This window comes from Cervus canadensis, chromosome 5, assembly GCF_019320065.1.
Source record: "Cervus canadensis isolate Bull #8, Minnesota chromosome 5, ASM1932006v1, whole genome shotgun sequence".
Classification (NCBI taxonomy): domain Eukaryota; kingdom Metazoa; phylum Chordata; class Mammalia; order Artiodactyla; family Cervidae; genus Cervus; species Cervus canadensis.
In genome coordinates this window covers 71,129,283-71,144,832 of record NC_057390.1, presented here as the reverse complement: position 1 = coordinate 71,144,832, position 15,550 = coordinate 71,129,283, and the positions used below count along the sequence as shown (strand labels likewise).

The 15,550-nt window shown below is 38.6% G+C and overlaps 1 protein-coding gene across 8 annotated transcripts in view; it reads left to right on the top strand.

Annotated features, from left to right (window-relative positions):
- The window catches only part of LOC122442005 (protein FAM228B), a 40,701-nt gene extending 25,382 nt beyond the window's left edge, over positions 1-15,319 (top strand). For 5 of the 8 annotated variants that reach the window (XM_043469235.1, XM_043469240.1, XM_043469237.1 and 2 more), the window contains 5 exons: positions 250-330; positions 5,539-5,626; positions 5,721-5,877; positions 9,896-10,000; positions 15,028-15,319. In XM_043469235.1, the coding sequence (XP_043325170.1) occupies positions 250-330; positions 5,539-5,626; positions 5,721-5,877; positions 9,896-10,000; positions 15,028-15,034 (438 nt within the window). In that variant the 3' untranslated portion in view covers positions 15,035-15,319. Of the gene's footprint in view, positions 1-249; positions 331-5,538; positions 5,627-5,720; positions 5,878-9,895; positions 10,005-15,027 lie in introns of those variants that run through there. The other 3 variants (XM_043469238.1, XM_043469233.1, XM_043469239.1) reach the window with 3 other exon arrangements.
- Positions 15,320-15,550: the final 231 nt, after the last annotated feature.

Genomic DNA, 15,550 nt, shown 5'->3' with positions numbered 1-15,550 from the left:
CTTCTATCACTGATATTTATTACTTAGATACATTATTTATTACATTTACTGTATAATTATACATTATAATGTATAATTATGCATTATTATTACTTAGATAAATCCAGTTTGGTCTTCCCATTCCATTTGCATTTGTCATTGATGCCATTTTAAAGCATAACAGTGGAACTGTGTATTTGACTCTTGAGTCTTGTTATGTTCAAAATTAATTGTGTACCTCTTATTCTTATGTGTGGTTCCTTCCTATAGGGAAATGCATTTATAGAGCATTATGATCCAAAAGAGTATGATCCTTTTTACATGAACAAAGAGGACCCGAATTTTCTGAAGGTAGATTTCTAATTTTAACTTTGGTATTATGTGGTTTATGTTTTTGAACAGTCCTGATATATAAATAGTCCTTCAGTGATTCCCTATGAATGCTGTAACATCTTAATCATGTCCCATCTTCACAGCTTTGACTATATGGACCTTTGTCAGCAGAGTGATGTGTCTGCTTTTTAATACACTGTCTAGGTTTGCCACAGCTTTTGTTCTAAGAAGCAAGCGTCTTAATTTCATGGCTGTAGTCACCATCCTCAGTGATTGGGAGCCCAAGAAAATAAAATCTGTCATTGTTTTTACTTTTTCCCCACCTATTTGCCATGAAGTGATGGGACTGGATATTTTTTTTGTATGTTAAGTTTTAAGCTAGCTTTTTCACTTTCCTCTTTCACCCTCATCAAGAAGCTCTTTAGTTCCTCTTTGCTTTCTGCCATTAGAGTGGTATCTGCATATCTAAGGTTGTTGATATTTCTCCTGGCAATCTTGATTCCAGCTTGTGATTCATCCAGCCTGGCATTTCACATGATGTGTTCTGCATCAGTTCAGTTCAGTCACTCAGTTGTGTCCAACTCTTCGTGACCCTATGGACCACAGCACACCAGGCCTCCCTGTCCATCACCAACTCCCGGAGTCTACTCAAACTCATCTCCATTGAGTTGGTGATGCCATCCAACCATCTCATCCTCTGTCATCCCCTTCTCCTCCTGCCTTCAATCTTTCCCAGCATCAGGGTCTTTTCAAATGAATCAGCTGTTTGCATCAGGTGGCCAAAGTATTGTAGTTTCAGCTTTAACATCAGTCCTTCCAATGAACACACAGGACTGATCTCCTTTAGGATGGACTGGTTGGATCTCCTTGCAGTCCAAGAGACTCTCAAGAGTCTTCTCCAGCACCACAGTTCAAAAGCATCAATTCTTTGGTGCTCAGCTTTCTTTATAGTCCAACTCTCACATCCATACATGACTACTGGAAAAACAATAGCCTTGACGAGACAAACCTTTGTTGGTAAAGTAATGTCTCTGCCTTTTAATATGCTGTCTAGGTTGGTCATAACAGAAGTTAAATAAACAAGGTGACAATATATAGCCTTGTTGTACTCCTTTCCCAATTTTGAACCAGTTCTTTGTTCCATGTCTGGTTGTAACTGTTGCTTCTTGACCCACATACAGGTTTCTCAGGAGATAGGTTAGGTAGTCTGGTATTCCCATCTCTTTAAGAATTTTACAGTTTGTTGTGATCCACACAGTCAAAGGCATTAGCGTAGTCAATGAAGCAGAAGTAGATGTTTTTCTAGAATTCCCTTGCTTTCTCTGTGATCCAGCGAATGTTGGCAATTTGATCTCTGGTTCCTCTGCCTTTTCTAAACCCTGCTTGTACATCTGGAAGTTCTTGGTCCATGTACCACTGAAGCCTAGCTTGAAGGATTTTGAGCATAACCTTACTAGCATGTGAAATGAGCACAATTGTGTGGTAGTTTGTATATTCTTTGATACTTCTCTTCTTTGGGATTGGAATGAAAACTAACCTTTTCCAGTCCTGTGGCCACTGCTGAGTTTTCCAAATTTGCTAACACATTGAGTGCAGCACTTTAATGGTATTATCTTTTTGGATTTTAAATAGCTCAATTGGAATTCCATCACCTCCACTAGACTTGTCTGTAGTAATCTTCCTAAGGCCCACTTGACTTCACACTCTAGGATGTCAGGCTCTAGGTGAGTGACCACACCATCATGGTTATCTGGCTCATTAAGACCTTTTTTTGTAGAGTTCTGTGTATTCTTGCCACCTGTTTTTAATCTCTTCTTCTGTTAGATCTTTACCATTTCTGTCCTTTAGCATGCCCATCCATGCATGACATGTTCCCTTGATATCTTCAGTTTTCTTGAAGAGATCTCTAGCCTTTCCCATTCTGTTGTTTTCCTCTATTTCTTTGCACTGTCCATTTAAGTAAGCCTTCTTATCTCTCCTTGCTATTCTCTGGAACTTTGCATTCAGTTGGGTATATCTTTCCCTTTCTCCCTTGCCTTTCACTTCTCTTCTTTTCTCAGCTATTTGTAAAGCCTCCTCAGACTACCACTTCCTACTTTTGCATTCCAATCCCCTATGATAAAAAGGGGTGTTAGTCCTAGAAGGTCTTGTAAGTCTTCATAGAACTGATCAACTTCAGCTTCTTTGACATCATTGGTTGGGGCATAGAGTTAGATTACTGTGATGTTGAATGGCTTGCCTTGGAAAAGAACTGAAATCATTCTGTCATTTTTGAGATTGCACCCAAGTATTCCTTTTGTTGACTCTTGTTGACGATGAGGGCTACTCCATTTCTTCTAAGGGATTCTTGCTTACAGTAGTAGATATAATGGTCATCTGAATTATGTTTGCCTATTGATTCTTAAGATGTGGGTATTCACTCTTGCCATCTCCTGCTTGACCACATCCAATTTACTTTGATTCATCAGACCTAACATTCCAGGTTCCTATGCAATATTGTTCTTTACAGCATCGGACTTTACTTTTACCACCAGACACATCTGTAACCTAGCGTCGTTTCCACTTTGGCCCAGCTGTTTCATTCTTTTTAGGGCTATTAGTAATTACCTTCTGTTCTTCTCTCATAGCATATTGGACACCTTCCAACCTGGGGGGCTTATTTTCTGGTGTTATATCTTTTTGCCTTTTCATACTGTTCATGGGGTTCTTGTTGCAAGAATACTGCAGTGGTTTGCCATTCCCTCCTCCAGTGGATCACGTTTTGTCAGAACTCTCCACTATGACTGTTCATCTTAGGTGGCCCTGCATAGCATGGCTCATAGCTTCACTGTTCCACAAGCCCCTTCACCACAACAAGGCTGTGATCTGTCCAGAAGGTTGCACAGCTGTCGATACCAGAGTATAAGTGTGTTTCTAAACTCATACACAGTTCTGATATAGCATCTTTTTTTTTAATATTCCATATTTTGAACCTTTAGATAGTTTTTGACCTATTGCTGTTATAAACAACAGTATGATGAGCATCCCTTTAACTATTTATTTCTTAATTTTTTCCTTAGGATAAGGTGCTGGTAGTAGAATTGCTGAGTTAAAAGTTATACGTGATTTTGATTCACATCATGAAATTGTCCTCCAGAATGGTTATATAATTTGCACCCCTTCCAGCAAATCTGGGCTTCCGTGGTGACTTAGTCGGTAAAAAGTCTGTCCACAATGTGGGAGACTTGGGTTCAATCCCTGGGTCGGGATGATCCCCTGGAGAAAGCAGTGGCAACCCACCCCAGTATTCTCTCATGGAGCATTCCATGGACAGAGGAGCCTGGCGGGCTACAGTCCATGGGGTCACAAACAGTCGGACACAACTGAGTGACTAACACTTCCACTTCCAGAGAATCTACTTTTTTCACATTTTTTGCTAGTAGTGGATATCATTAAACAAAATAAGACAAAAAACCTACCTTGAATCATAGACATGCCCTGCTGACATTTGCAGGGCAAAGCAAATCTTTAAATTGTTGCCCAGATTGGGATATATATAGATGCTACTGTCTGTATTTTTATAGGTCAGAGTTAAATTGAGAGTTTATAAGAGGTAGATCCTTAGACATATTAACTAGTAACGTAGCTAGTAAGGGTGAGAATTGGGATTTGAAACCGGATCTCCCTGATACCAAAATTTCCTTTTATTCTTTCACCATGATGACTTTCTAAATGAAGCTGATAGGTGACCTCTTAAGATAAGCTGAGCAATTTGAGGTTATATCAGCAGTTCTCAAAGTGATGTACAAAAACTTTGACAGCCCCAAAACCCTTTTAGGGGGTCCATTAGGCCAAAACTTTTCATAATAGTGCTAAATATTACCAGCTTTTTTTCATTATGTTGACATTTGCACTGATGGTGCAAAAACAGCATTGGGTAAAACAGCAAGTACCTTAGAACTACTTAAGTTGGTGTCACAAATTATACTAGTAGTCATATTCTTCACTGTCATGCACTCACAGTAAAAAAACAATTCAGTTTCACTTAAGAATGTCCTTGATCAAACAGTAAACATTATTAATTTTATTAGGTCTTACCCCCACTTTTTTTAAATTGAAGTTCAGTTGGTTTACAATGTTATATTAGTTCCTGAAGTTCAGTTGGTTTACAGTATTATATTAGTTCCTGGTATATAGCAAAGTGATTTATATATATGTAATATATATACTCTTTTTCAGATTCTTTTCCATTATAGTTTATTACAAGATACTGAATATAGTTCCCTTTGCTGTGTAGTACAACCCTTTTTTTTAATCTGTTTTTTATCTAGCAGTTTGTATCTGCTAATCCCAAACTCCTAATTTATCCCTCCTCACCTCAGATCTTGGTCTTCTTAATACTCTGTGTGATGAAATGGAAAGTATGCAAAGAATACTTTTGTGTATTGAAATACAGTATGATTGTTTAAAATTTGAGCTGAACTGGCTGATTTTGTTTTTCATGGAACATCACTTTTACTTATAGACTTTGGTTATTTCTTGGATATTTGGCAGACATTTTCTAGAAAATTACTGAAGTGAGTCTACTGCCTTAAGAGAAACAACTTAATGGTATTTGTTGCCAATGATAAAATGGGAGCTTTCAAAAATTTGAATTTTTGAAAAGTCATACCATCATCAGTGTGACAGTGTCCCAGTACTCAAAGACTTTACTGATACATTGGTAATGATATTAATGAATGTGATTATTATATAATGAAATGTATTAACATTTGGAAGACCTCATATAACTCAGTGATCTAATTTTTTCTAAACCACCAATTAATGATATGGATAAAAGAGCCATTCAGAGTTCAAGATAAGTCAGTGAATTTTAATGTAGCAAAGTTTGAATAACTCATTGATATGGTTTCAGATTCCACATCATCACTAACCTTTAAGAAACTGCCACTTGCTGATTTTGGGTATAATATCTAAAAGAATATCCACAATAATCTGAAAAGGCTATTAAAACAAGAGCTTACCATGCTTCTTTGGCTGGAAAGCCTTGCTTGGAGATGTACTGGAGTGCACATATCTCTTTGTAATGTGTTAAATATATATATATATATATATATATATATATATAAATATATATAATAATTAGAATGCCATTTGATTCTTCTGGCATAAGAGCCATGCATGGATGCTTAGAATAGGCCAAAAAAGACCTGCAACCCAGTCCTCAAAGAACTGTTTTTCTTATAGGTTACCATCCCACCGTTTCGTGACCCTTTGAAAAAAGCACAATATGACAAAGATGATGGGAAAAGAATTCTTCTTCAGTGTGAGACTGGTACTTAGTTTCTAATTGTTACGTGGTTTCATAACCCAAGAGCAATGGCACTTGCATTTAAGAGTGCTAATTTTAGGTTTTAATTGTCCTACAGGCAAAATATATACAATGAAAGAATTTAAAGAGGTTGAGAAGGCCAAACTGCATTCCAGATTCCCAGGAATTTCTAGTTCAAGGCATTTAATGACTCCAAATGAGTGGATTAGACTGCCTCCAAACTACATAGAAAGTGAATTTTGTAAAAGGAGCAGGTAATGATTAATATAGTAGAAATTTAAGGAACCTTTTAGAATTTGAAGACTTTTTCTTGAGACAGTGATACAAATTTTGTCATAATTATGATTTCTTTAAAATATATATTTTTTAATTTTTGTTGGAATATAATTGACTTACAATATTGTGTTAGTTCCAGGTATATGGGAAAGTGGATCATTTACACGTATATATATGTTCATTCTTTTTTTAGATTCTTTCCCCATATAGGCCACTACAGAGTATTCAGTAGAATTTCCTGTGCCGTATAGTAGGTTCTTATTAGTTATCTGCTTTATATATATAGTAGTGTGTATATGTCAATCCCAGTTTTCCAGTTTATCCCTCTCCCCCTTGTCCCCTGGTAGCCATATGTTTGTTTTCTACATCTATGACTCTACTACTTTTTAATTTAAAAATTTATTTATTTATGGCTGCATTGGGTCTTTGTTGCTGCACACGGGCTTTCTCTAGCTGCAGTGTGCCTCTCATTGCAGTGGCTTCTCCTGTTGCAGAGCAACAATAGCTATGATGCATGGGCTTAGTTGCCCCATGGCATGTGGAATCTTCCTGGACTAGGGATCAAACCCATGTCCCCTGCACTGGCAGGCAGATTCTCAACGAGTGGACCACCAGGAAAGTCCAGTAATTTCTTTGGCTATCTTTTCCTATTTACTAATTCTTTTTTCACTGTGTTGAATATTAAAATTTTAATTTCTTAAATTTTCTCCCCCCACCCCATATGCTTGTTCATTCCTAATGGGCTCTTACTGTTTTATCATGGTGATTAGATTATTTGTTTCTTTAAACATTTTATACACTGCTACTCTGCATTCTGTATTTGATAATTCCAAATTCTGTATTTCTTGAGGATGCTGAATCTTTTCCCCTGCTGACTGTCAATTATAATGGTTTGCTTTCTCATATGCTTCGTGAATTTTATTTGTGAGTTAATTTTATCTTGGGTGTCCTATTGGCCTAAATTGGGGGAACTTCTACAGAGGATTTGCTTCTGTTTCTTCCTTTGCTGGTAGCTGGGATGCCATCAACCTGGGCCTAGTTAGCTCTCTTCAAAGGTCTGGGCTCAGAGTGGCGTCTCTCAAGTGTAGTGTCCCCACCTTACCGCTGGCCCAGACAGGGCTCAGTATTCCGTTAGCTCTGTTATTTCCATCTGTCATCAGGGGTCATTATCTGTTATTTCACATGCCCCTGCTGCCCACCATTATGGCCCTAGCTTCCCATACCTCTAGCCTGTGCTACATTTGTGTGTGAATGTCTGTTTCTTCAAGACCCTTCTTTTTCTTGTGAGGCTAGTGACACCTCAAAGGATACATTTTATCCAGGGTCTAGGTATTTGAAGTAAGTGGATTCCCTCAAAGCAGTGAATTTCAAATTGTGAATTTCAAAATATACAGTGATGGTCTGTAAAGACTTTCCAAGGTATACATAGGCATGGACAATTTTAAGAGACTCAGCTTCCAGATTCATAAGTCTATAGGTACTCTTCCTAAAAGTTGATCTGCATGAGAACAAGCCTGCATCTATATTACTTCTTATCCCACTTTTTAAAAGAAAAGCATACTTTTCAACCTGTGTGTAAAAATTTTAAGATACTGAATGAAGGAGCAAATAAAAATAGTGGCTTTTTAGAGATTTTAATGATGAAGCAAGAAAACTTAACCCACAGGCCTTTCTGTATTTCCCTGTCATATATATTTTATTTTACTTTAACTAATTCATTGATTTAAAGGCATGCTATAGAACCAGGGTACTTGGTCTGTGTTGGGTTGCTTTGAATTTGGATAGTTGAAGCTATATAATTTAGTGATGCTTCTTTTAAAGTATAACTGAAATGTTTTCTGGTACTGCCAGAATTTCAAAATATATTAGCTATAATCCTCTTAAAACAGCTTTATGTGATTGCTTTAGATTTGGTGTGCCTTATTCAATATGGTGGTTAAAATCTATTTTATCAAACAATATCTTAAAATTTTCATTGCTAGTAAGGCCCACACTCATTTTAACCTAATGAATATTTGATTTTTAAGGGACAGTTGATATTTTTAAAATCTGTTAACAAGAAACAAACTATTTAAACTTATAATGAAAAAATTGTAGGTGTCAGCTTTAAAATATCCAAGGGGTTATGTGGTTTTTCAAAACTCTTTTAGGAGTATATAAACAAAACTGCTTAAAGATCACTGCTTTAGAGCAAGCTCCTAGTCAGCCATTATTATATATATTTTTTGTTCATATATATATGTGTATATACACATACATAGACTGTAAATTCCTTGAGGATAGTAATTGAGCGACCCAAAATCAGTGTTTGTTTCATGGACTAATGAAGTAATGTTTGGATATGGTGAACAGGGAGGAGGGGAGCTCAGGGAAGACTCTGATGTATCAAATAGGCCACTGGGAGGATGGAGGTGCTATCAGCATAAGATGGAACATGGGAGGAGCAGATTCAGAAATGCAGTTGATGAGTTTAGTTTTGTTTATTCTGAGTTTTATACACTTGTGGTCCTTTCAGGTAAAGATGTATTACAGATTGTTGGAAAAGTGAGACTACAGCTCAAGAGAGAAGGGGATTTGAGGCTGGAGAACTAAAAGAGTTATTCACTTTGGAATGAGAATAAAAGGATAAGTATGAATTGGATAGGCTGAGGAGAGAATACTGGGGAAAAGAAAAATTCTGAGATGAAAGGCTGTGTGATAAAATTTGGGAGGTGGGAAGAAGAAAAGGAGACAGAAGAAGCAGTCTGTGGTTTGCCACAGATGTCAGGAGAGGAAAGAGTGACAAGAAGGGATCAGGCCCTATGCCAGATACTCTGGAGTGTAGCAAACTGAGAGGAAGCCATGGGATTTGTTGACTAAGGACATTCCTGCCCATACTCTTAGTTTTCTCTGAGCAAAAGCAGAGGTAGTTGAGAAGGTCTTATCCGATAATACCCTTCTCATCCAGCCTTTTCATTGTCATTTGGTTCCCTTAGTATTTACTCTCATCTCAAGTTCTTCTCCAGGATAGCCTTGCCTAAGAAAGTTCCTGGGGACAAATAAGCCACTACATTAGCCCTTCTCAGACCTATTAACACAGGAAACCCTTTTGTCCTCTCGTGAGTAATGCTTTATTACTAATCTAGATGTTTGCTGTACCAATTTCTTTTACTCAAAACATATTTCAAAGTCCACATTCTCTAGGAAGGTTCATTCTGACTAAGTCAGCATCAGACTGATTGTTTCCATTAATTCTTTGTGTGGCTATTTACAAGCTGGGGGTACTGGGTATGTTAGTTGGGATAATGGCTCTTGGTTTTAGACAACTGAATCTCCCCCTCCCCCAGAAAAGGATTCATTCATTGAGGACTTATGCTGCTCACAAAATCATTGGGAGGTTGTAAGAAACAGGGCTCAAATTTCAGAAATAACTCCCCAAATCACAGTGTAGAACTGACTGACCAAGGGATGTGTCGTTTCTGCTGTGGTCAGGAAATGGCAGAACCAGGAAGCTGCTGCTCCAGTTGTTGGCCTAGAACCCCACCAGCTCTGCTGTAATCTGTGCCAGCAGTGGATGCTCCTCACAGGGCTGGTATCATCCTTCCAACCAGTCTTGAGCTGGGGCAAGATGGGAAGGCTCTAAGTCACCTGCTGCCACCTTATGGCAAGGGAGACTGAGAAATGAGGTGCTGGAGTTCTTTCTTAGGAAAAGCATTTTACATTTATGCTTGTAAATGACACAATCTCTGTAACTTCTTTTTACACTTAGAGTATAAGCTCTAGGATATAAGGAGTACTTTAAACTTTGCCTACCTGATTCTAGGTCCTCAGTAAATAGTAAACCAATCTCTATCATAGTTTCAGCAACTCCTAAATACCCAAGAATGCACACCAGTTTGAAATAATGGTATTTTGGACAGTGTATACATAGTGGTCAATATATAACAATAATTTCTCCATAAATGCAAGCTAGTGTTGTTTTCTGAATATCCTCTCACACATATTGTCTTGTTAAAGGTTAAAAATAAAAGTGAATTTTAATGAAAGCAGTTTTGACTTGAAACCTTTGGCAAGAACTCCTCATCTGGAATTCCAAAAAGAAGATAAAGCAGTTATTTATAAGTAAGTCTGCTGTTCCATGGCTTTGTTCTTTTATTTGACTTGCTTGACTGCCACCACCTGCCATCATTTTAAGTTGCTGGAGTCAGTCCTGAGGAATATAGCAGACTCTTGTGGCCAGACATCAGGCATCTACCACCACTGTGTCTGAGTGAGATGGCCACTTTGCTCAGCTTTTTCTAGTTTTAAAGAACAAACAGCTGACATGTTCAGAAATAACAAGCACAGATGCAGAAAAAAGTTGTTAACAACTCATATTAAAGTTAAAAGTTAAGAGATTTTTAATTGAATTGGAGTGGTAAAAATGAAATTTTGGATTAGTTCTGGTGGGTACTAGCTGTTACAATATTGTACCCAGAGTAAAGAGAGGTTATCAGCAGAAAAGCAGTACATAGACTACTGTGTGTGTAACATGGGGAGTCACCTCAATTTACTAGTTATGGAATTTAAAGTAAGAGATTTCTCTACATATAACTTGTTAAGCATCTGATTAAAAGTAATGAGGTCCCTCAGACATTGCTGAAGGGAATATAAAATGGTACAGCAGCTTTGGAAAATAATTTATCAGTTTCTCAAATGTTAAATGTTAAATTACCAAGTGACCCAGCCATTAAACTCTTAGGTTTCTATCCAGGAAAAATGGAAATATATGGCCACATAAAGGCTTGTATATGAGTGGGTGTTCATGACACCATCATGCACTCAAATGTTCATCAGTTTGTGGATGCATAAACAAAATGCAGTACATCCATACATGGAATATTATTTAGCAGTTAAAAGGAAAAGAAGTACTTACACATGCTACAACATGGATGAACTTCAAAACTATTATATTTAGTGAAAGAAGACAATCACAATTTTGATTCTATTTATATTTATGTGAAATGTTCAGAAAAAGCAAATTTGTAGAGCTAGGGGGTTGATTACTGGTTGCCTAGTGCTGGAGTTGGAAATGGAGAGTGACTGTAAGTAAGGGTGAGGTTTTGGACTGACAAAAGTGTTCTAAAATTAGACCGTGGTAGTGATTACACATCTCTGTAAATATAGGAAAATCATTGATCTGAACACGTAAAATGGATGAATTTTATGGTACTAAATTATAGCTCAGTAAAACTGTTGACAATAATAAAAAAAGAACCTAGCAAGGCAGAAGGGCATATGATGTTTAGGAGGTTGGCTTATAATTCTCTGTTACTAAAAAGCCACAAAGTAAGCTGCAGTGGGTTTCCCTTTTCTTGTTCTGAATAAACTCAGAAGTTTTTGAACAAATATAATGTGACAGAAGCCAGAAGGCTTTTAGAAATGCTTGATTCTGGCATGTCCAGCAGAGAGAACAACTAATTGCCTCATGATTAGATTTAAAGTAGAAACAGGTGACTGTTAGAGATGGTGCTGGCTATTGTGGACTTCTTAGTGTCCTTGAGGGGCATTTAACGCTTTGCTGCTCTTCTGCATGGGAACTGAAATTGAGGAATAATAGGTAATATTGAAACTAAGCCCTATTCATTTGGCAGCTGAAGTCCTTAAAAGACGGACTGATTCAGCATCACCCTTGTATACTAGGTTCTGAAAGAGTAAGTTCCTCTACAGTCTGTAACTGCCATGATCTCATACACACTTGTTTGAGTCAGATTTTAGAATAGTAAACATTTTAGTCCTATTTCGTTTTTATATATTGTATAAAAGGGGCGGTTTTATCCTTAAATATCTTTTATAGCAGAGTATGACCCAGATATGAAGGAGAATATTGCATCATTAGAATGTGTAGGGGTTTAAACTAGAGGCTTAAACTCATGAGATCTCCCTGAATAAGAAGGAAGATTACACTGTATTTTCTTCCATGAATTAAGGAATCATCCCAAGTATGGCTTCCTTTGTAGCTCAGATGGTAAAGAATCCACCTGCAATGCAGGAGACCAGGGTTCTGTCCCTGGGTCGGGAAGATTCCCTGGAGAAGGAAATGACAACCCACTCTGTTATTCTTGCCTGGAAAATCCCATGGTCAGAGGAGCCTGGCAGGCTACAGTCCATGGGGTCGCAAGAGTCAGACACGACTTAGCGACTAAACCACCACCACCACCCAATTAAGGCATCGAAGTGGAAAAGGCATATTTGTCTTTGACAGAGTTAGACCTTCTCAGGGAAGTTACAGTGTATACCTCTGTAAGGGGGTGAGGGTCATTTATGCCACAGGACCCTCACTCAGCTGTTTGATTAAGCAGTAATGAGATTTTGGATGAAAATGTTAGTAGAGCAAAGTAATGCTGTTTATTTTTCATTAAAACGTATAAATTCCTATAGAACTCATCAACCTCAAATTTAAATAAGATATTAAATGCTATAGTTGAGTTGATAGAATTCTTTCCTTTCTGGTTCCTTTCTCCACAAACACAGGGTCATCCTTTCTATGTTATCAGGAGGGAAGAATCCAAGTTCCAAAGAAGCCAACTCTAAAGAGCACCTTTCTTCCTTGAACTTCCTTGAGCTAGGAGAAAGACAGGGATTGGGACCAGGATGCAGCGAGAGCTGGGGTAGTCCCATTTTGCAATACACACAGCAGCAATTGCTGATGCCAAAATCTGAGCAGTTGGGAACAACTCTGTATGGCAGGCTTCCCAAAGACAGGAGGCAGCGGGCCATCCTCCCTACCCTCTCCCCCTGCCAAAAAAGGGTGAGGGAGTGAGTAGAAGAAACTGAGGCAGGTTTTCCTGATTCAGGGGTATGGAGAGCGAGACTCCATGTACTGCCTAATGGAGTGTCCTCTGGAGGGCAGACTGTATATTTTCCTAGCTTCTTCTCCTGAGCTGTTGCTCTTCTTCTACTCCTCCACCATCTCAATCATCTCTCTACTATTTATCAGATAACCATGCTCAAGACGTGTCCCAAATTTTTTTCCTCTTAATTTAGCCAAGAAAGGCAAAATTTTTCAAAAGGACCGTATACTAAAAGTAGTAAGGTTTGAAAAGTAAAAGTTCCCAAATGTAAAATGTATGGAAATATAGATGCTCACCTAGCACAGATTTTTCATCTAAGGTGACTATGGTTAAAATTGGTGCCGTTTGACTCAGTAGCCTAGCCTACTGCTTTTAGGCCTAGGTGCTACTACCCTTCAATTCTCTTCTCTACACCCTGTGTCCCAGGTCTCTGGAGCGTAGCTTCTTTGAGGAGTGGACTGAAGAAGTCACAGCCCATCCTCCTCATCTCCCAGTTAGAAATCAATATGGAAATGGTTTGTTAGTCCGAGTCTACAGTCAATCGTTCTATCATTCTTTTTTTCTGACTCTGTTTCCTCACTCCTACTCCTAAAGGATAAGGGAGCTCCTTTTTTTGTTTTTACTCACTCATGGTAAATGTATGAAAACTTAAATTTGTGGTTTCATTCCTTTTACTTGTCATGTTTTAATATCCTCCCCTGTGCTTGCTTGCTTCCTTAAATTTTAACAAGCACCTACTCTGAACCATGCAGTATTTGAAAGGCTGAAGACTAGAGGTAAACAAAACAGATAAATCTCTGATCTCATGGAGCTTACATTTTGATGAAAGATGGACAGTAAATAAGCAAATATATGATATCACTGAGCTAGTAATAAGTGCAGTGAGGAAAATAAAACAGAAGTTCCTGGAGAACTACCTAACACAACAGGTTTTAATGGACAGTGAGGAAAAATACAAGTTACTTTTTAATCATAACTTACAGACCCTCCTTATGTATTGTAATAGTTATGGGTATCTTGATATAATCAGCCCCAAACAAGATTATTCTTTACTTTTGCACTTCTGCCCCTCTTCCTGTCAGGTTTCTCTTAGTTCAGTGAATAGGGCCATAATCCAAGAAGGACCCCCAGGATAAAAGTCTAGGAGTCATTTTTTATTTCTTGCTTTCACTCAGTTCCCATGTCTTCTAGCTCATGTCTGTTAGCTTGTTCACGTCTCAGTTCCTCAGTCCTACCACTGGTTCAAGCCGCTGTGGTCTTACCTGGCCTCCTGACTGGTCTTCCTTCTTCTGCTCTTGCCTCTGCAAAATGAGTTCTCATGCAGCACCATAGTCTTTTAGAAATGTTTATTATACCAAAATTTTCCCCTACCCAAAACCAGGAATCCTAATGGCTTCCCTCACACTTTGGATTTTATCCTAACTCCTTAATGGGTCCTCTAACCCCTGTACAGCTGGGCACCTGCCTCCTCTCCACCCTTGTCACCTGCCTTTTTTCCACACTCACTCTGTTCCTTTTCTTGTTTTGTGGCACACCTTATCAGGCTTTTGCTTCTGCCATTCTGTCTGCCTGGAACACCCCTTCCCCAGATCTCTCCATGCCTCACTCACTCAGACCCCTGCACAAATATCATCTCTCCCAAGAAGGCTTCTATGACTTGTCTACTTAAAATACCTCCCTCATCCATTTCTCTACCCTCCCTATCCCCTTTACTTGTGGAGAGGTAGAAGCCAGGACTCAACTGGAGGTCAGGACAATCTGTCATTGTAAGAGGAAGGAAGGACACAGAATGCATGGATATAGATGAAGACACCTTGGTGAATTTTGTGAATGAAGACTGTTTACTTCAGAAGTAAACAGTCTGATTTCTCAATGAAATCAGAAGGTCATTCATGAACTGACAGTGAAGATGGAGGACAAAGATTTAGAGGTTTGAAAGGAGAAGGGACGAAAGGAACCTAGTATTTTATAAATCACAATAATCCTAGTGTAAATGAGCACTCCAAACATACTGACATCCGAAAGCAGGACCATAGGTGGTCCCTCAGATCATATCCCACATCAGTAATCTGTCACACCTGTAATAGGGTTGGCTCTGTACTGGAATGTCTGAATGTTTCTGAATCCAGATGGAGTGAGGAGAGTCTGAGTCAGGAGGCTTAGAGGGGACCCTGCCTCCAGGCCACTTAGCTCCAACAGGAGGACTAGGCTTCAGGGAGATCAGCTCAGCTAAGCAGAGGAATTCTTTCTGCTCTGGAAAACCCCTCATCCCTATATCAGTCACACTTATCTCTTCTCTTCTGTCACTTTCAAAAGGTTTTAGCAACCAAGGAGTACACACCCTGGTCCTTGACTGGTCAAAGAGGACACAAAAGAAGGCTGCTTCAAAGGAAGCCATCTGCTGCAGGAAGCGCTCAGACTGAGGACGGAGGAAGGCATTCAAGAAATGTTCTCTAAGAAAAGCATCTGCAATGAACTTTGTCTTTGAGTCTAATTGTCTGTATGATAATTAAGAAATGACCATACTATATATTGACAGTTATTGCAAATGTATTTCCCACAGGAGTTAAATGTTGCCTCAGAGATAAATAAAAATACTGTTGCCTTATTTAGCACCCACCTCAATTCACTTGCTCTTTCCTTAAATTGTCAGGCACCCTAAAAATCCATACCCACATAGTCTCCATAGGTTTTCCCAACAGTCTTGAGAAAATTTAAAAACTCCTTTTGATTATCCATCCGCTGATTCTGGGTCTGCATGTCTGCCTCTGGCTCATATTGAGTTTGACTCCTGCTCCCAGGAGCTCAGTAGGCAGGATCTGGAGCACAAGAGAAGACA